The sequence below is a fragment of the Serinus canaria genome, chromosome 3 (genome assembly GCF_022539315.1).
Source record: "Serinus canaria isolate serCan28SL12 chromosome 3, serCan2020, whole genome shotgun sequence".
Classification (NCBI taxonomy): Eukaryota; Metazoa; Chordata; class Aves; order Passeriformes; family Fringillidae; genus Serinus; species Serinus canaria.
In genome coordinates this window covers 106,152,814-106,172,803 of record NC_066316.1, presented here as the reverse complement: position 1 = coordinate 106,172,803, position 19,990 = coordinate 106,152,814, and the positions used below count along the sequence as shown (strand labels likewise).

The window sequence follows — 19,990 nt, the reverse complement described above, 5'->3', positions numbered from 1 at the left end:
CAGAGTCCTTTGTCCATTTTCTTGAGCTTGTCTCAGCAATTGTTTTAAGTCTTCATGTTGTAGCAGTTTCCTGCTCGAGGTGAGATTCATTCCAATAGGGGTGGGCAGCAGGTCTTGAATCAGCATTTAGTTAAACTGGTAAGATGATGTGACAGGAACTGAGTAAATAAAACCACATCCCATAACTCAGTGAACTTACAAACACAAACATTTGAGTGATTACTTGTACCTACACTAACATCTACGAGTTACCATGGAACACAAAGATTTCTCATGCTTCTGTCACCAATATTCGCAATTGAAAACACTTTCAGGGATTTCCCTGGGATGTGTCTCAAAATGACACGACACAAATGTCTTAAGCTTTGAGAGTGTTACTTTCACAACAGACTCCTTGTTGTTCTTGCACAATGACATCAATGCCTTGCCATTTTTTCCATCCTTTTGTGCCCATACTCTCTGCTCCAGGGGATAGAGTACAGTCCCTGTGACTGATCCCTCACAAAATGACTGGGTAAATAACACACACCCAAGCATTGTGGACAGTCAACACAAAAGCTGTGGTTGTGCTGTCAATGGCATCATAGGTAAAACTGACTAAATACCACCAGAATTGGAATTTCTCTCCAAACTCAATCACATTATCCTCCAAAATCACTTTTGTAAGAGCCAGAATGAGGCATGAGGGACTCCAGGGGCTCTCCAAAATGCAGTTTGTTCCATTCAAGAGGTTACAGCAGTCCAGGGTCGTGGGTGTCACAGCTGTGCCTACAGCTGTCAGCTCCAGCTGCAGGCAGGCCTGGAGACCCTTTGGTTTTGGTTACAATGCAATATATACTTTTCTTTGCTGAGCATCTTAATATAGTAGAACCAATCTATACCTTAACTATTATCTACAGCCTATCCTAACTACTGTAATTACCATATTCATGTTACTATTCTCCAATCACTAAAAGTTAGTACATTACAGTTTAAGCTGTTGTTGTTATTCAGTTTTCTTGCAGTGGAAAATTCTGAGACCTTTTTTCTACTTGCCACATCGGCAGGCTTGTTTGCCTGTGCTATCTTTCTGCTTGGTAAAAACATCTTCTTGTTTGAGGTGGGTTTATCCTTTGTTCTAAGTCATAAAAACCTCTTCTAACTAACATACCTTTTGCCTTCTTGGTTATCCAGTAAAACTGGCTCAGCAATTATTTTCTTCTATATCAAAACTTGTTTCCATCCTTATTCCTTCATCAGACTCTACATTCAAAAATCTTTCTGCTAAACATACATATCTGTGAGACTTTCTTGTCAAACTTTCATTCTTCCCAACACACTTTTAGAATTTTAGTGGGTAAGGTACCTTTCTCACTTCCTCTTATAATTGCAGCTGTCATCAATTGCATCCACAGTTGGGCTTGAATACAAGAAAGACCAAAGAAACATTGTTTTAGAGTACACCAAATGCACTTATGATCATCTGGTGTTCTTTAACCCTCCTGCTGAATTGACATTTCTAATAGAAGCCACTGCTAAGTTGCCAGAACCAAGAGGGAAGATTGTGGAGGGTGTTTCAATTTGTTCAGGACACCAATTATCATGAGTAGTTTGTTCTTTAATCCCTCAGAGTCTCAGCTATTTTGAACTCCCAGTTTTCTTCCCAAAATGCCCAGCACGTGAATTTTTTGCCCACTTTTGGGAAAAGGGGGTTCATTTATGTAACCATGCTGTCCATTCTGCAAGAATGGGGAATAACTGGTTGGACTGTAGAAACATTACTTTGCTTCATCAATTCAACTTGTTTGGAGACTGGCAGGTCAAACAACAGCTGTTGTTGACCTGTATTTTTTACAATATCAGAGACTTCTCCAACTTCTCCCCTTTCTTGATATTTGGGTGGAACTTGAGTGGTTCCAGTCATACAGCAAGGGGTGGTTGTACCTTGGGGGGGCAAGTAACTTTGGGATGGAAATGTGTCACAGCATTTAATCTCAGCTAACCTTGGGATGGGGTGTGCTCAGTGTAACACCTGAGGAGAGTAATTACACAGCAGCAAGATGTCTTCTCCTATGACCCTTTGCTGGAAATGATGCAACTTTTCTTTCTTTTTTTTTTTAATGCAACTTTAGTAACTTTTTTTTTAATGTAACTTTGCTTTGCTCACCTTTACCCAGGGGGAGGGGAATTGGAAGTTTTTCTTCAAAAGACTCTGCTCACCAGGTAAAGCCTGATGAAGCCTTAACATCTGCAGATTGAGAGTAGCCAGAAGATACAGAGAAGATAAATGAGCATTAAATAACATCACCCCCTGGGGTAGTTGGAGACACCTGATTTGGAAAAAGATTGATAAGAGAACCAAAGAATGAGGTCCTAATTAACATCAAAGGTGAAGGAATCAATAACCAATAGGATATCAAACACTAAGAATTGTGTAATTTAAGACCAAAGAACAATAATTTCTTTGGGGTTTGTATGTATAAATATGTGAAAAGTCTAATAAGGAACCATGTGCGATGGAATGATTTTAAATATACAACCCAGGCATGTGTGAATGAAATAATTTCTGCTGCATCCTGGCCAAAACAACATCCTGGCCAGAAAAAAGTAATGCCTCAATTCTCCAACACTGAAAAGATATTGTTGGAGAGTTTCTGTTTTCCCCATAGTTTCAGTGATACTGTGACTATAACTTTAGCCTCAAGATACTTCTCAGTTTTCTTTAATTTCCCTCCAGTAATTTTCCCACACTGTGCTAGAACTGATTATTTATTTAAAAAGAAAATAATTTTTGGTTTGGGTAAAGCTCAGCCCAGAAAAAAACTCTCAGCTCCCTCTTTCTGCTCTGATCTAATGGTTGTATCAAGTTTTATCTCATTTCTTAGTGTTTTAACTGTGGACTGTTTCCTCATCAAGATGAAAATTTAATGCAAGGAGAAAAAAGTCAGAAATACTTACACTGTAAAAATATAACTGGACTTTTATGGCCTTTCTGGGAAGAGGACCAGTTTCCTGCTGGTCAATTCTCATGCCTTTGTTGTTGTTGTTACTGTGCACTTATTGTGCTTATCTGTGCACTTATTGTGCTTATCTGAGGCCTTACATTTCTTCTGCTGAAACTCCTGAATTTCACATGGAGGAAAATATGTTTTCCAATATGAAGGGGAGGGAGAATGAACATTTATACAGCTATCTTTTTACAGAACAGAATGAAAATGAACCAACTTCAGGCTTTGCTGAGTAACAGCCTTGTCAGCACAAAAAGCACGTGGAAAATGCAGTTATCACTGATATAAAGACAAGTCTCTGCATCGACCTTTGGCTTTAATGTGAGAGATCAAGAGCTTCCTGGGAAGTGACAGCAGACGTGGAAACTCTGTGAAATCAGAGCACAAGGCAGAAATAATGGCAGGGAGCACAGCACTCTACTAAATCCACTTGTTCTCTCAGCCTCAGAGCTCAGTGCCGGGGTACAGCTCAGCTCACTTGCAGGGTGATTGCTAATTTCACGTCTTTGATTTTTTGGAACAAAGATGCCATTTAAGTGGCATTTTGAATGAGTTCTTTTTAACCACTTTGTGCTCAGTGATCCTGACTGTAAAGCAGATGGGTGTAGGTCCATTCTCTGGCCCTGAGACCTGCTGGAATGGAATGTGCTGTGCCCATGCCATAATCCCAAAGCTGTGGCTGAACTGGGATGCCGGTTGGGAACACAGATCTAGATTCAATACCAGGAGTTGATATAGAAATATTTTCTGCCTAATTCTGGAGAAACAATGCAATGAAACCACCTATAGCTGCCAAGTTACTATCACTGATACAGCACATGAAACAAGCCCATTCTTCTATCCAATGACAGCTCTGTCTGTGCCCAGAATCACAGAACTACAGAATCATGGCTGGAAAATATCTTTAAGATCATGGACTCCAGCCATTAACCCAGCACTGCCAAGCCCAGCACTAAACCACATCCATCAGTGCCACATTTATGTGTCTTTTAAGTACCTCCAGGGATGGTGACCTTGAGCAGTCTTTTCCAGTGTTTCACAGCCCTTTTGGTGAAGAAATTGTTCCAATCTGAACCTCCACTTATGCAGCTTGAGGTCATCTCATCTTGTTCTATCACTTGTAACTTGAGAGAAGAGCCCAAGCCCCACCAGGCTTCACCCTCCTGTCAGCTTTACAGAGAGAAAAGAGTCTCCCCCTGAGTCTCCTGAGCTGAGCCCCCCCCAAGCTGTTCCTCATCAGACCTGTGCTCCAGACCCTTCCCCAGCTCTGTTCCCTTCCCTGGACACGCTCCAGCCCCTCAATGTCCTTCCTGAGCTGAGGGGCCCAGAACTGGGCCCAGCCCTTGAGGTCACCTCAGCAGTGCCCAGCACAGGGCACAGTCACTGCCCTGCTCCTGCTGCCACACCATGGCTGCTACAGCCCAGGTGCCTTTGGCCTTCTTGCCCACCTGGGCACACTCCAGTTCATGTTCAGCTGCTGACCCCAGCACCCCCAGGTCCTTCTTCACTGGACAGCTTTCCAGCCATTCTGCCCCCAGCCTGTGGCACTGCAGGGGTTGTTGTGACCCAAGTGCAGGACTCAGCACTTGGCTTTGAACCTCAAACAACTGACCTCAGCCCATGGATCCAGCCTGGCCAGATCCCTCTGCAGAGCCTTCCCACTCTCCAGCAGATCAACACTCAAATTGTTGCTGTCTGGGAACCTACTGAGGGTGGACTCAGTCTCCTCCTTCAAACCATCAATAAAGACATTAAACAGAGCTGGCCCCAGTCTGGAGCCTTGGGGAATGAGATTTATTAAATCTAACAGCAAGGCTTTCCCCTATAAGCTAACTTAAGACTAGCTCAATGTTATTATTTTCAGCAGGACTACACACAGAGCTGGAGCAGGTCCAAAAGGCACCATTGTCTGCCTGGCTGGCTCAGTAATAAATTCAGGAGCCATATCATATTGGATGTGAGCTTTTTTTTTCTGCCATAGGACGAAGGCAGAAAGTGTAAAGCTGAAAGATTGCAAAAAATACCAGCACTTTCAAAATCCTGTAACAATATTCACTCATAATTTGTTCTTGCAAATAGTCACATTGTTCAAAACTGGCCATTGTTCCTAGCAAAGACTAATGCTTAGTTTTTCCAGGGCCAGATTTGCAGTAGTTATTCTTTGGAGTTTACTCTTGCTGTCCTGGATGATTTCTTTGTGGAAAAAAAAAAAAAGGAAAAGTAACTTTTCTTTGCATGTTACAAGATATTTCTGAAAATTATTTAGAGTGCTGCTCTGTGTTTATTCTTTAAAGCAGATAATACCTCACAGATATATGTATTTTTAATTTTCAGATAGAAACAGCACTGTCGTCATTTGAGTGCCGTACAGTGCAAGGGGGATTTGTACTTGAAAAAGAGCATCTCCATTACAGCAAATCTGTATATGACTTTTATAATCATTGATTAGAATTTTTATTTATTTATGTCCTTGTGTTATTATAGCAGACCACTTTAGAGAGAAAGGTAGCTGAATCAACAGAAAACTTGGGACTTCATCAACCTCAACAGTGTTCATTAGGAAATAAAATATAGAAGTTCAGAACTTTAAACAAGAAACTGCTTCTTTACAACATTCCAGCTGCTGAGCTCCCTTCTTTTTTTCATGAACAATTGTGGGCTTGCTGCTCATAAAAGGACTACTCTATACATCTGCCCTCTAAGTTTCTTAACTGAATTGAAAGTGATGTCTTCAACATTTGGTTTAAGATGCTGTGCTTTATCTTTCTAATGCTTTATTTTAGCCTGCTTCCAGATAACATAGTTACTAATCTCACTACACAAAGTAAGTTCTCTAATGGCATTACAGCTACACAGGGGCCACAGACCCAAGGGACAAAGGAAATTGCTACATTAACATATTTTCAGACTGTCCTGTACATCCTTGAATAATAAAACATATTTTTGTCATGTGAATTTGCATTGTCAATGACTGCAATAGAAAGTTATTTTAAACTGCAGTGGATTGCAAAGTTCTCTGGGGACAGTGGAGGAGGGACAATGCCAGTACTGGCACTTAATCAGGCTGTGTGTACCACAGACCAGGCTTCATGATCTTTTCATCTTCAGAAACACATTGATTATTAGCTCTTCAAGTCACATGAGAACAAAAGAATTTTTAGCTATACTTGATTCTAAATTTGTTCCATTTCAAAGAGGAGTTTAAAAGCCCAAATCCCAAAATCTCATTATTACAGGAAAAAAAAATCCATAGAAAAATCCCACACATAGGAGTTACTATTTTTAAATAGTCTGAAGTGTCAGTTTTATTCCCTGACAGCTCAAACACTCAAGAGCTGGTGATTAGGACACCGAGAAAGGCGTGACCTGATCCTTCTGCAAAGCTCAAGGAGATACCATCAGACTTTTAGAACAGTACAGATTCTGATTCCAAACCACCAGGTAGAAACACACGGGGTGTAAGGATGTGAACCAGTGAGCTCTGAACACCGCTGTTCCCCAGGAGCAGAGTCCAGGGCAGCCTCCCCAGCGCATTCACAGCATTTGGGCTGGCCCAGCTCCCACACCTTCAGCGCCAGTGGTGCAAATCGAGTCTGAGACACTGAGAATTCTGAAGTGACAGGACTTCCACAGCTGGAGCACACCCTATCACACACACTGGCACAGCCACGGGCAGCAGGCCAAGCTCCCTCATGTGCTGGGGCTGTGGCTGATCTCTGCTGCAAGTCCAAGCGGGAAAACAGATTTCTGTGCCAAGCCATGGAACAACCCAGGTTGTTCGCAGAAACAATGGGGAGCTGTGCTTATATTTCTGACTCCTCATATCTGTCACTCCAAAGCAGAACAGCCTCGCCCTGTTCATCGCCTTGGCCTGCAGGGGAGTAGCTGAATGCCAGCAGGAAATGGGGCTGGACTCTCCTCCCTAGGAGGAGGGCTGGGTTTATTCCGGGGCACAGACTGTCTGTCCGTCCTTCCTTACAGGAAAAAGGTGAGATCGGGAGTGAGGTCGGGAGCCACAGAGCTTCTTAAAATTGTTGTTTTCAGACACTGCTGGCTGGTAGATCTGAGAGCTTGAAATGGCTGGAAACTTGTATCTCAGTTTCTGTGGTTTTCTGTGTCTTTGAGAGAAATGTAAATATTCAGATCCTCTTGGTTTTTCGTGTCGGAACTCAGGACATCCCTCTGGGTGTCCAGAGTGGCCAGGACCCCTGCCAGGGGCTCAGAAACCCTGGCACAGAGCCCAGAACACCTGTGGTTTTGATTATGACCTGTGGAGCAAATTACCAGCCTTGTATGAAGACCAGCAAGCCACAGCAGTCTAAGTAGCATAATAGTGAAATTATCACGGGGTGAAAAAATAGATTTTTGGGTTTTCTAGAATGGGGGTTTTGGGGGCAAGATGGAGGGATTTGGGCATGTCCAGCCTTTCTCCTTTTTCTCTGCCTCCATCCTTTGCTCTGATGCTGGCACTTTTAGATTGGTTTACAGTAGAAGCTCACTGTCTAACATAGGCAATAGGTATTGGAAAGTAATTGTAAACATTGTACACACAGTTTTTAGTATAAAGAGATAACACCGCCCCAGGGGCAGGGAGTGAGCCTGGAACTGTCCTGCTGGATGACCTCAGCAGGGCAGGAGAAAAATTTTTATAGATAAGATGCAATTAACAACCTTGAGACTGAGAACTGAAGAACTCTGACTCATTCTTCAAGCACGCGGGCTGAAAAAGACTTTTCATGTATCTCGGGATCACAGCGACTTGGACCCTCAAGACTTTTGGTTTTGTTTTGGTTTTTGGGGGTCTTTAAACATTTCTGTGGGCCTGCTTCTAACAAAAAAGATAATAATTTATAAAAAAGCAGGTTAATGAACTCTGATGAAAGAGGGACAAAAGATTTCTTCACATCTTATTTTAACTGACTAAATTTGGACCCAATTAAGGCAGCAGAACAATTGTTATGGGGTGGCATCAGGTGGGCTTTCCATTGAATTTTTTTGCTCATACAGGCAAATTTTGAGGGACTGGATTAAATGGTTAATAACAATGACTAGAGAGCCAGCCTCAGAAACAAAAGCCTTTAAATTGCATTTTATATGAATAATTGGAAGTGCTTATTCACCATAAAATGGCCATAGAGCACCATCCTGTGGGGACTGACATCCCTGGCGTTTCAAGCTGTTTATCATTCTGCATTTGCAGTCTTACCACAAGTAATTAGGTATGCACTTTGCTTTTCCTGTGCAGAAATCAGTGATTTTTACAGAGGGCAGGGTGGTCTGTCCCACAGTGCTGGTTACTTGAAGAGGCTCTGGCTTGCAGCCCATCCTGTGCTGCACTTAGTTCAGTACCAGCTCTCAGGAAGTAACACAGATGTTCCCGCTGTGATTGCCTCTCCTTCTCGTCTCCTTCCACCCAGGACTCAGGGAGCAGAGAGAAGACTGTTCCTCACTTGGCTTTACCAAGCAGGAGAAGGCTTGACAGATCAGCCCATCTGCTGGTGCCAAAAGGATCCCAGGAACACCATCTGAGGAGGTACCTTAAAGCACACAGCAATCACCTCCTTAGGCAAGAGGAAGAAATAGGAATTTTTAAAGCCATTTGTTACCTTTCATTACTGAGATTTCTCCACTGCACATGCCTGCATTCATGCAATGTTTTTTTCAGTTTGGTTTTGTTTGGTTTTTTTTTTTTAGAGAAAATGTTGGCTGCCTATTTTGATTGCCCAGGAGGCCCAGAAAATCTTTATATGAAAGAAGTGATGAAACCAAATCCAGGAGAAGGAGAAGTTCTTGTGAAGGTCTTTGCCAGTGCTCTAAACAGGGGTGATTTACTCCAGGTATGTGTAAGTTAAGCAGATTTATGCACCTAAAAACAACACATTTTTCATGCCCCTCTGTGAAGTCCTGACAGATCTGATGAGCTAAAAGAGTTTGAACCTGGTGAGCATTTGGATTGAAGAGTTCATAGGGCTGAAAGAAGAGATGTTTGTTGATTCAGCAGATAAATGTTTTTATCTGAGATAGTGCAGTGCTGGGTTGGCGTGGAAAGGCAGCTGCCTTTCAACAAAAACTTGTAAAACCAAAGCTCTGGTCTTTCCAGATCTCAGACCCTTTTCTGGCATTTGAGATGAAAAGGAAATGTTCCAACAGCACAGTCCCAGTAGGAGAAAATTTATTCAAATTCACATTCAAATTATTAGTTTGAGCTGCAAGCCATGCTCTGCAAATGGAGACCATAGTATCTCCACAGCAGAAATTAGCCTGGACAAAGGGAACTCAAAAATATTTCAATTTATACTTATTTTAAGAATAAGACTTAGGAAGAATAATACTTAGGAAGCAAAAGTGTTTCCAGAGGCTAGAAGATCCTCAAATTACTGCAACATATGCACAGGACAAATTCAGGATCAAACAAATTTAGGCTGGAGATGTGTGAATGAAATATTGCAGGTTATTACACTCATTGATGGTTTTTCCTTCCTTGCCTTCTCTTTTTTTTTTTTAATATTTTTATTTTAGAGGACAGGGAATTACCCTCCCCCCAAAGGAGCAAGTGACATTTTAGGCCTGGAGGCAGCTGGGAGCGTGGCTGAGCTGGGTCCCGGCTGCTCGGGCCGCTGGAGGATCGGCGATGCTGTGATGGCTCTGCTCCCCGGGGGAGGCCAGGCCCAATACGTGACAGTGCCTGAAGGCCTCCTGATGCCAATTCCCAAAGATATGACTTTTATCCAGGCTGCAGCCATTCCTGAAGCCTGGCTAACAGCATTTCAGCTGCTCCATTTTGTAGGTGAGAGGTGCATTTGCCCATTTATCCCACTGAAACAGCTCATCTTCCTTTCTGTTATAAAATCCTCTCCTTGTTGCCTCCATTTGAATGTTGTTTGCCTTCTAAGAACCTTTTCTCTGTCACTGTATTCTTGTGTGTCAGAATCTAGTATGCCAGACACAAATCCTTGAATCTTGACCACCTCTCCCCAGTGCCAACCTATCCTGCTGGTTGCATATTTACAAGGAAGGATATGAAAAGACGGCCAATTTCTTTTCATCTGTATTTCTCAGTCTGAATCACTGAATTGTTTGGGTTGAAAAGGAGCTAGGTGATCTAGTTCCTCCCCCTTGCCATGGAAAGGGACATCTTCCATCAAGCCTAAACCCTGAAATCATTCCCACCTTTTCCAGATACCTGAAAACACATCTTACTTCTAAGGATTTGGCTTCACTGCATGTATGACCATACCAAAAACTTTATCACTAATTGCTTGTGAATTCACAGTAGGCAACATCTTGTACCTTTGTTTAACAGAGGGTAATTTGTAGGTAAAATCCACTCTGAGCTCATTTAAAATAGACAGAAGCCTACATTATTCATTTAAAAAATACTCTCCCAAGGCAATAAACTTGCCAAGGTTTTCCTCCAGTGAGAAATATCTTTCTTCTACACTCTTCAGCAGTAGCATCTGAAAGATCCAATAAGGAACAAAAAGTTCCAAACATAACTTCCCTGCAGACTTGCTTCAAGCAGTGTTGTTTTCTGGGCATCAGTGAGAGGCTACTTGGTGCCTCATTTTCAGGAGCAATTGGTGAAACACAAATTAATGCAACCAATAGAGGGTAAAATGATTGGTAGGACTGGTCTTTAATGGTTACTCAGCATTTCTGGTATTTCTCCACTGCTGAGGGCCTGATTTCTCAGTATGAACATCCTCCAGGTGTGTTTTCTGCTGATGGTATAAAAGGCTGTGACTGCTCTCACTTAAGCATCTTGGTCACAGATGCCCAGAACTGCACACAGGCAAGACAAAGTCCTTCCACTGAGGCTGGGAAAATGACATCCTGTCAGCACACTGCAACCTCTGCTGCTACTGGATTTTTCTCTTTTATGAAGGCTATGAAGATGTTCAATGTCCAGTCAAGGACAACTATTTCAACATCCTCTTCACTATCTTCCAGATTGTTCATATTTGAATTCAAAGGTGATGCCCAAAGGGTGACCAAATTCCTTCTGTCTTCCTCCAGGTAAAGTACAGGAGGGTGAGAGAGTGTTGATCCACGCTGGAGCCAGCGGGGTTGGCATGGCAGCCATTCAGCTGGTGAGACTGGCAAAGGCCATTCCCATTGTAACAGCAGGAACTCAAGAGAAACTGGAGGCAACAGCAAAAGCTGGAGCAGCTGCAGGGTTCAACTACAAGAATGAAGATTTCAGTGAAAAGGTCTTGGAGTTCACCCAAGGTAAAAACCTCTCTGTAAAAGTGTGAATGAACCTCCCAACATGTGGACACACACTCAGTTTCCGCTGTCACTTGGTGAGGGAGCAGACAGCAGTGACACTGGAAGCACACCCTGATATCCTGCTCAGCCCAGAACAGGCCTTTCCTTAGTTTAGCTGTGCTGTTTCCTGCATGGGCTCTCTTTGCCTATGTTCATTTGGGGCATAAATAGTGTGCCATGCTATTGCTGCCTCCTCAAGGAACTGTGGGACCAAATCCTCACATTCTGGTGTTTGGGTCATCACAGAAGCACAGCATGGCCTGGGTTGGAAAGGGTTTAAAGATCATCCTGGGTTTAAAGATCATCCTGTTCCAACCCCCTGCCATGGGCAGGGACACCCCAGCTTGCTCTGTGCCCCATCCAACCTGCCTTGAGCATTTCCAGGGCTGGGGCACCCACAGTTTCTCTGGGCAACCTGTGCCAGTGCCACTTAATTCTTAAACTGTTAGAAAAATGTAGCTTTCCTAAGCATTTGGGGTGATTTATGCCTGAGTTTGCTTATGGGTAACTGATGATTTTTTTTTGTGCCTGATTCTGTAATTCCTTACAAATCACTGTGCCAATTCCTAATTTCAGTAGAAAGATTTAAATAAGAATTGTAGGGCCAATTCTGTACCTATAAATAACATGCTTGAAATTTTAGTCATGCTTGAAATTATCCTACCCTTAATGTAGCTTGACTTCATTGCTGAAATCTCTTGTTTCTACCTGAGGTTCTGGAGTAGATATTATTTTAGATTGTGTTGGGGCCTCACACTGGGAGAAGAATCTCAACTGTCTAAGTACTGATGGCCGGTGGATTATTTATGGACTGCTGAGTGGAGGTGAAGTCCATGGGGATTTGCTGGCAAGGCTGGTTTCCAAAAGAGCCAGCATCCACACGAGCCTGTTACGGACCCGAGACAAGGAGGCAAGTAGTGGCAATGAGCAGTGTATGCAGTTTGATCTTAAAATTTATGATAGTTTTGAGAGTTTCTTTTAAAACCAGTGTTAAACACATTCTTGTCAAAAAAGCCCCACCTTGAACTGTTACTACATTCTTTGGAAAATGTCACAAAATTAAGTTGTATTTTTTTTTTTTCTATTTTTATCAAATTCCTCCCTGAATGAGAGGAATGACACCCAGGACTTCTTAATGTGCTTCATGAATACCACAATTTAGGTATTTGGCCCTAGAAGAAATAAAACTCCAGGCAACTTGATCAAGTCTGAGGAGGGAAAAATAAAAATCTCTATTAGGTCACTTCAAAATAGAAACCAAGGCCATTTGGATGCCCAGTTACCAAAGAAAACTCATTTTATGTGGAATATTCTCAGATGTCACAGTAAAAGACCCACAGTGCAGAGCTCAAAGATGGATTCTGTGCATGGTTTCAGACAGAATATTTACAAGACCTTTATCGGTTCTGCACAGAGCTCACACCACTTGCTTTGGGGAATTTCATTCGATTAAGACGTAATAAATCTAAAAGCTTTCTTCTTGTTTGTAATTTAGACCTGTCAGGTGTTTTTATCTCCGTTTCACTGTGAGAATGTCAGAGGGTGTCTCCTTGAGGGCCCTGTACATTTTATATGCTCTGAGACGCCTCGGGGAGGGAAGCGACTGGAAATAACCTTGCAGGTGTTTTTTTGCAGTACAAGGAGCGGCTGGTGAGAGCCTTCACAGAGGAGGTGCTGCCCCATTTTTCCGGAGGAGCTTCCCCGCGGCTGCAGCCCCTCGTGGACAGCGTTCACCCCCTGCACGCCATCGCTGAGGCACACAGGGCTATGGAGGAGAACAAGAACATCGGCAAAATTGTCATCGAAATTCCCGTTTGCGGCAAGAAAGGGCCGCCGCAGTAGCTGCTCTGGGACAGTCACTGTGGGGGCCGCACTGCGGCCATCCCGCCGCGTCTGCTCCACACGGCAACCGACTCATGTGGGTGGCGAGGAGGGGGAAAGAATAAGGAGGAAGCGTTTATTAAAGAGGTTCATGTCGCAATTCTGGCACCGCAGATCTAACAGGGGGGTCCGGGGCGGGGCCGGGCCTGAGGGGCGGGTGGGGCGGGGGCCACGCCAGAGCGGCGGGGCTTAAACGCGGGGCGGGGCCGGGCCGGGCCTGAGGGGCGGGGGGCCGCGCCAGAGGGGCGGGGCTTAAGCACCTGGCGGGCCCGGGATCGGGGTCACTTGAGGAGGGCTGGCCCCGCTCTCGCGCTGCCGCTTCCCGCGCGGTGCACGCCGGGATAGATCCGGTTCCGTGAGGGCAGCGCGCGGTGCCTGCTGGGATACACCCGGGTGTGCCGCCCCTCGCTCCCGGTGCCCGTCGGTGTCTCCGCTCCGGGCTCGGTCCTCGCCAGTGTCTCCGCCCCAGCCTCCTTCCCCGCCGGTGTTTCTGTCCCAGGCCGCGGCCCCCACTCACCGCCCGCCGGCATGGCGATGCAAGCAGCCAAACGAGCCAACGTGAGTGCGCTGCCCCGTCCCGTCCCGGCTGGGCTCCGGCTTCGTCCCGCTCCGGGCACCCCGCTGCTCTGACGGGAACGCGGCAGGGGGGTGAAACTGGGTGATATTTAGGGCCCCTTCCGGCCTCAGCCGTTCCGTTGCTCAGTGATTCCATTATTTTGTCCCTAGATTGCTGGCTTTAAGATTTGCAGTGCGTGCCGTGGGACTAACACACCACTTGTCTTTTCCCCATCAGATCCGGCTCCCTCCGGAGGTCAACCGGATCCTGTACATCAGGAACCTGCCCTACAAAATCACGGCCGAGGAGATGTACGACATTTTTGGGAAGTACGGGCCCATCCGGCAGATCAGAGTGTGAGTATTTCCAGTTTATTTTGACCGTGAAGGGTTTCACAGCTGGAAAGGTTCAATGCGCTGGAGTACACCCCTAGCGCCAGAGGGGATGTGATGATGCTCTTAACACGTGAATTTGTTAGAAAATGATTATGCTAGGAGGTGCAGAGAATGAGCTTAAATTTGAAATGAACTTGGGGAAATTGATAAAATATGACAGACTTGTTTGCTTAAGTAAGTTTCAAATACAACTGAAGTTTTACCTTCACCTTCACTTGGGGTAAAAATAGGAAAGGCAGAAGCTGAGCACAAACAGTTTTCCTGTTTTATGAGTATCTGCTAACCAGTGGGAAAACAGGCATGTTACTATTGCATCTGTTCGCTAGAAACAAATACCAGCAGCAAGCCCTGCGTAGCAGAGACAGGATGTTCTCAGGCCATACCCTGTCTGGGTAGGGGAGGTATGGCTGTGCCTTTGGATCTAAAATGTTTGGAGGTTGTACAAATCTGCAGCAACTCTGACATTCTTCTCCTGGTTAGTTCAAATGCTGAGGACCTGAGTTTTGATCATCATAGGAGGGTTTGTGTTGGAAGGGACCTTAAAGACCATTTTATTCCAGAGGGCAGGAACACCTTCCACCTGCCCAGGTGCTCTGAGCCCCATCCAACCTGGCCTTGAGCACTTCTAGGGATGGAGCATCCATAGCTTCCCTGGGTGACTTGTTTGAATGATTGTTGTGTACAGTAAAGTGAGCTTTACAGAGTTGCTGTCAGTAAGCAAAGGACACAAGGGGACAAGTGCTGCTGGTGCCATGCTGAGATTTGACGCCAGACAGACCCTTCTTGAGCAAGGAGGGGCAGTGGATGTGACTGGAGAAGTGGCTGAAGGAACAAGGGGCAGTGTAAAGACTGCCTGGCTAAATAGGTGGAACTCTTTGTTAATGAGCATAAAGGAGAGCCAGTACATAAGTTTTCTGTAAACATGTGGGCTGGAACAGCATGATAGTGGGACACAATTAGGACATATCAGGGGCTTTCCATTGGAGTGATGCACTGGTGCATCACTTGGTGTGCACCCAGCAGTTTGTTCAGAACTACTAATTCATGGAATTTCCCGCAGAAATCCCAACATCCTCAGTGCCAGGGCATAACGTGTAATCCCCTCTGTAAAGGCTTTTGTGCAGAGTTTATCCCATTCTCCTCCTCACCCTTGCGGAGATACCAGTGTGATATGTGTGATACCATTTGTCCTCAGGAGTTCTCAGAAGCACCTGAGGGAAGCTGTTCTGGCTGTGAAGTCTCTGTTACCTGAGACCTTTGGGATTTCTGCAGCCCCTCTGGGCTCGTTGCTGTTACGTGCCCAGATGTGTCCCATCCCTCAGGAAAAGGACATGGAATTGCTGCTCCCGTGGGTGATGGCTGTGCCTCAGCAGTGGGCTTGCACCAGCAGGGCTGTTCTGCCTCTTACATTGACTTTGTGATATGCCAGGAGCCCTTTCCATCCTAGGGACACATCTGATCTAGACAGCCACTGACAGCCAAATCTTTTAATATTAAATAAAAGCTAATTGCTGTAATAAAGATTTAAATTATTTCCAGACACAACATGGCAGCCCTGACAAAAGCTGCAACAACCCAGTTGTTCTGGAGAGGTGCATTTTCCTTATGGAGCAAAATACAGCACATTTTCCTGTTGTCTCTGGCTCCGAACTGTTAGGTGTGGAAAGCAGGGATGTAATTTAATACCTAGAAAAAATAACATTGCTTTTTAGTGACATTGCATTAGTTCATCTAATCTCAGTCACTGTGAAATAAATAAACAAACTATTTCTTGTTCATTTTATTTGACCTTGATTCTGCCCTGCTGAGCAGTGGGAATACCCCAGAGACCAGAGGAACAGCCTACGTGGTCTACGAGGACATCTTCGATGCCAAGAACGCCTGTGACCACCTGTCGGGGTTCAACGTCTGCAACAGATACCTCGTGGTGCTGTACTACAATGCCAACAGGGTATGTGCACCTGGGCTGGGGAGTTCACCTCTGAGCAGAGCTGTCACAGAGAAACAAACCCAGCATCACTCTGTAAAGACAGTTGCTTGGGTGTTTTTAAGAAACAGAATCCAAACTGTTAGAGGGAGTGAATGGGATACATGGTCAGAGTTTCTGGTGGTTTGTGTGCAAAAAAAAAACCTTTGGACAAAGGGTTGGAGAAAGATGTTTGTGGGGAGTGTACTCTGGAGAAGAGGGTGCAGAGGCCCCACAATTACACAGCTGCAGCAGGAGGTGAGATCTTGTTTATGGCTAGAAAGGTCTCCAGTTCTCTATGTCCTCCCTGTCAGTGATGACATCCAGGGCTCTGTGACATTCTCCAAGGACAAGAATCAAACAATGCTCTGTGTGTGTGATGGTGGTGGAGTTCACAGTGATGCTTGTTGCAGATACTGGGAAATAACTTGTCATGAGATGAGAGATTTTTTTTGTCTTCTTACATCTTCTATTTTCCTTATTACAGGCATTCCAAAAGATGGACACAAAGAAGAAAGAAGAACAGCTTAAGCTTCTCAAGGAAAAATATGGGATTAACACAGACCCACCAAAATAAACTGATCCCTTTTGGAAAACTGTTTTCAAGCCCTGTCATCGAGTTCTTGGCCTAAACATAGGAGTTCTTAACAAAGTGTAATTTTTTTCTCTAATGAATTTGCTAGGCTGCAATATGAGTTTTTATATCTTCAGATTAGGATTAAATAAATGTAGAACACTGCTTTAAGATTACATCCCCCAAGGCAACATGGCTTCCCTGTGCTGAGCGTGACCTGGTAAAGGCTGCAATGTCCTGTTTCTAGCAGGAGCTTTCAAGAAGGGACTGAGCCAGTTCTGTGACTGAACAAAGCAAGTCCAAGCCGTGTTTGTAACCAAGTTTCTTTCACAAACTGTAGAAGATGAAGACTTGCAAAAGGATCCAGCTGATAAGGGGACTCCAGTCCAAGTACCTTGTTCCCAGTGATGGTACCAGTTCTGATCAGCTGCAGTGAAACAACCCAGCTCTCACACTCCAAAGAAAAGAAAGTGTATGGCACTTTTTTTGTGTCCCAGGTTTGGACTGAGGATTTGGTATCAGTTGAAGATCACATGACCAAAATGAGACAGTAGATGAAGGTTTTCATTTTGATACCTGTAGTGTGATTGTTTTCTACTTGGCATGGTTGAACTGTAACACATTTTCTGTACATACATTTTTATGTGTTGCATGTGGTGGAGGAAAAACAAATTTACATTTTTTTGGCTCTTTTATCAGTACTCATGTCCTGTGTGTTAAAATGAGTGTGATCCAGGCTGTGCATAGCCAGTATCTCTTGGGAGTGGGAAAGAACCGGCTGTGTTCTGAACCAGCTGGAAGTTGTATGATTGTGGGTAGTATCCTACCTTGGAAAGATTTATTTGCTTGGATGTGATGTTCCACTCCCTGACCAGACAGCTTCCAGCCAGTGCAGAACCTGGGCAGATAACAATGTTCTTTGCCTGGAATTTGTAATCCAGTTTTGTTTTTCAGTGCATTGTACTGTCATAGAGGAATGCTTCCATTTTCTGAAATTACTTTTTTGTTGAAATCTGTCACTTCGGGAACAGTGCTGTGTCCATTTGGTGAAAAAAATAAATGCATATTTTGCTTTTTTTCATCAAGGCTGTGCTCCTCCTCCCTGTAACCTGTGCTGTTAGATGGGAGTCATTCATCACCTGAGTGTTTGATGCAGGCAGGAGCTGCAGCACATCTGTCTGTGGGTACAGGGATGTCCTTGTATGACACAGGAGGGGGCCCAGCTGTGGGAAAAATGCCCACATCTCACCTGGAGGAGATCCCTGGCACTGCCCTGTGCTGAGCACCTCCTTTGGCAGCTGAGAGGGGCTCACAGCAATACTCACATTTACTAGCTGGAGCCAATGAGAAACTAGACAATCATAATTTTGCACTAAATGGTCCTATTTTCTTCATTCTTCAAATCAACTATTACAAATTAATAAATCAGATGCTACAAAGAAAAGGTCAGTAATGGCTCATGAAGAGTGAGCTCCAAGCAAGCACTGGGGAAAAGCAGAGGTGATTTCACCCACTTTGGGTGTGGCTTGAAGTCCTGTCCTGTACCTTACCCTGGAGCACACTGGAACAGATCTGCCTTGCCTTCCCCTGCACACAGGCACTGGGGATGTGAGCCAGAGCCATGCTTAGTGCACAATTCCCCCAGATCTGCATCTGTCCCTTGAAACTGATGCTGTTTTTGCAACAAGAAGCCTTGCAGGCTGCAGTAACCCTGGCTGAGGTCCGGCACTGGGAGACTTGGAGCCCAGAAACTGCGTTAGGTGAGCAGTCCCTCCTTGGCCAGCCTGGCTTCCAGATCCTGCCCATCACATTAACACAAACCAGGAGTTCTCAGATAAGAATATTTGCATTAAAAATCTTTAAATGAATTAAATCCTCCTGGGGGATTTGCTTCTATTGAGCATCCCTAGCTTTTCAAGTGTTACAAACTACTCTGCCCCCAAATATGTATCTTTTATATATATAAAAATACATATATGTGCCATGTATATGTGTACACATCCATGTACCAAACACTTGGATAACTGAAATAATTTACACCAAAAAAGGCTCCTTGCTGAAATGGGAACTGGAGGTGCTTGTTGCCATGCTGGATTTATGGTTCTAATAGATAATGAACACTGATAATAAATACCAGAGTGCCAATAATGGTGCTGCGTGCTGCCAGCCTTGTTTTAAATCATATGCAAATACCACATTGCTTCTGTCAATAGCAGAGAGCATGGTGCTTGCACTGCAGTGTCTGTTTTGATGAGGATTTGATGCTGTTTGAAAAACATATATAAAAAGCAATTCTTTAGGGTAATAAGATTAATAAAAATTCCTTCAATGAATCCTCAAGATCAGCAGCTTTTGATTTCTCTGAGAGCTCAGCTGCCGCCTTTCATTAAATATTCCATTTCATAGTTTTTCTTCCAGTGCCTGTTCAGGGCTTTCAATGTCCCTGCACATGTAAAATGAAATAATAATTTGTACCTGCAAGACAGAGGGAATGGAAATGGAATGCCCAGAGGGCTGTTTTGATGAGATCTACTCAAGATTTTGTTTGAAATGTAATATCAAAGAACAGGGAAATGAGTTCAGCTCATGAATGGCAGAGGGGCAGCAAATAAAGCAGATGTTACCAGGCTCGCACTCTGCATCTGTGCTGGTTTTGTGTGTGCTCACTTCCCATTTAATTTTTCAGGAAGTAGGGCATGAAATTAAGACTTGAAGGTCATTTTTTCCCATTGAATCTGTTTAGAAATTAGTAACAAGAGTATATCTGATTACACAGGCAATGACAGTAAATTTTTTCCAATGTATTATATAGAGGTAATAATTATATGTGCTGTGTTGATCGATGATACAATTAAATAAATTAACGCATTTGCAGTCGAATAAAGAGCTGAAGATTACATTTCCTTGAAGACTTAATTTCCCTAAATATCACGAAGCACAATTACTTTTCCTTTCAGATTTTTTCTTTTTAATGAAATTGGCATGAAAAATGTAATAGTCCCTGTTTCCAACCAAGGTCTCTGCAGAGAGGAGGCAACGAGGGAGAGCTTCATCAGCCAGCTGTAATAAGGATTTTACAGAGTGAGTAATGGCTGGTTTGTGCTGGGAGGGCAGGAGGGAAGGGCACAGTGGCAGCTCTGCAGACAGAAGTGATAAGATCAAGTATGATCAGCTCTCAGAGCCCGTCAGGAACGTGCTGGCTTTCCTGGCGAGAAACCCGCAGGAGCAGAAGACAGAGCCATGCCCTGCCATGCCTCAGATGCAGCAGAAGCTCGCAAACAGCAAGGCCAAGAGGGGATGGAGGGAGCACGGGGCCATTCCAGGGTCACTCACACAGACCTTGTCATTGCCTTTCACTGTTGG

General features: G+C 44.3%; 2 protein-coding genes across 3 annotated transcripts; both read left to right on the top strand.

The window, feature by feature from the left end:
- The first annotated feature begins 6,831 nt into the window (after positions 1 to 6,831).
- Positions 6,832 to 13,230, top strand: TP53I3 (tumor protein p53 inducible protein 3). 2 transcript variants are annotated; one of them, XM_018921349.3, is made up of 7 exons: positions 6,835 to 6,975; positions 8,405 to 8,520; positions 8,682 to 8,824; positions 9,507 to 9,774; positions 11,004 to 11,216; positions 11,969 to 12,165; positions 12,891 to 13,230. In XM_018921349.3, exons 3-7 carry the CDS (start codon positions 8,687 to 8,689, stop codon positions 13,095 to 13,097), a joined length of 1,023 nt encoding a protein of 340 aa, XP_018776894.1. In that variant the 5' UTR covers positions 6,835 to 6,975; positions 8,405 to 8,520; positions 8,682 to 8,686; the 3' UTR covers positions 13,098 to 13,230. The 2 variants fall into 2 exon arrangements, with proteins under 2 accessions (XP_009093982.1, XP_018776894.1); XM_009095734.4 differs by lacking the exon at positions 8,405 to 8,520 and having other exon boundaries at positions 6,832 to 6,975.
- A 202-nt stretch (positions 13,231 to 13,432) lies between these two features.
- SF3B6 (splicing factor 3b subunit 6) lies at positions 13,433 to 17,708 on the top strand. The gene is made up of 4 exons (XM_009095724.4): positions 13,433 to 13,694; positions 13,930 to 14,048; positions 15,900 to 16,038; positions 16,541 to 17,708. Exons 1-4 carry the CDS (start codon positions 13,665 to 13,667, stop codon positions 16,628 to 16,630), a joined length of 378 nt encoding a protein of 125 aa, XP_009093972.1. The 5' UTR covers positions 13,433 to 13,664; the 3' UTR covers positions 16,631 to 17,708.
- The last annotated feature ends 2,282 nt before the right edge of the window (positions 17,709 to 19,990 follow it).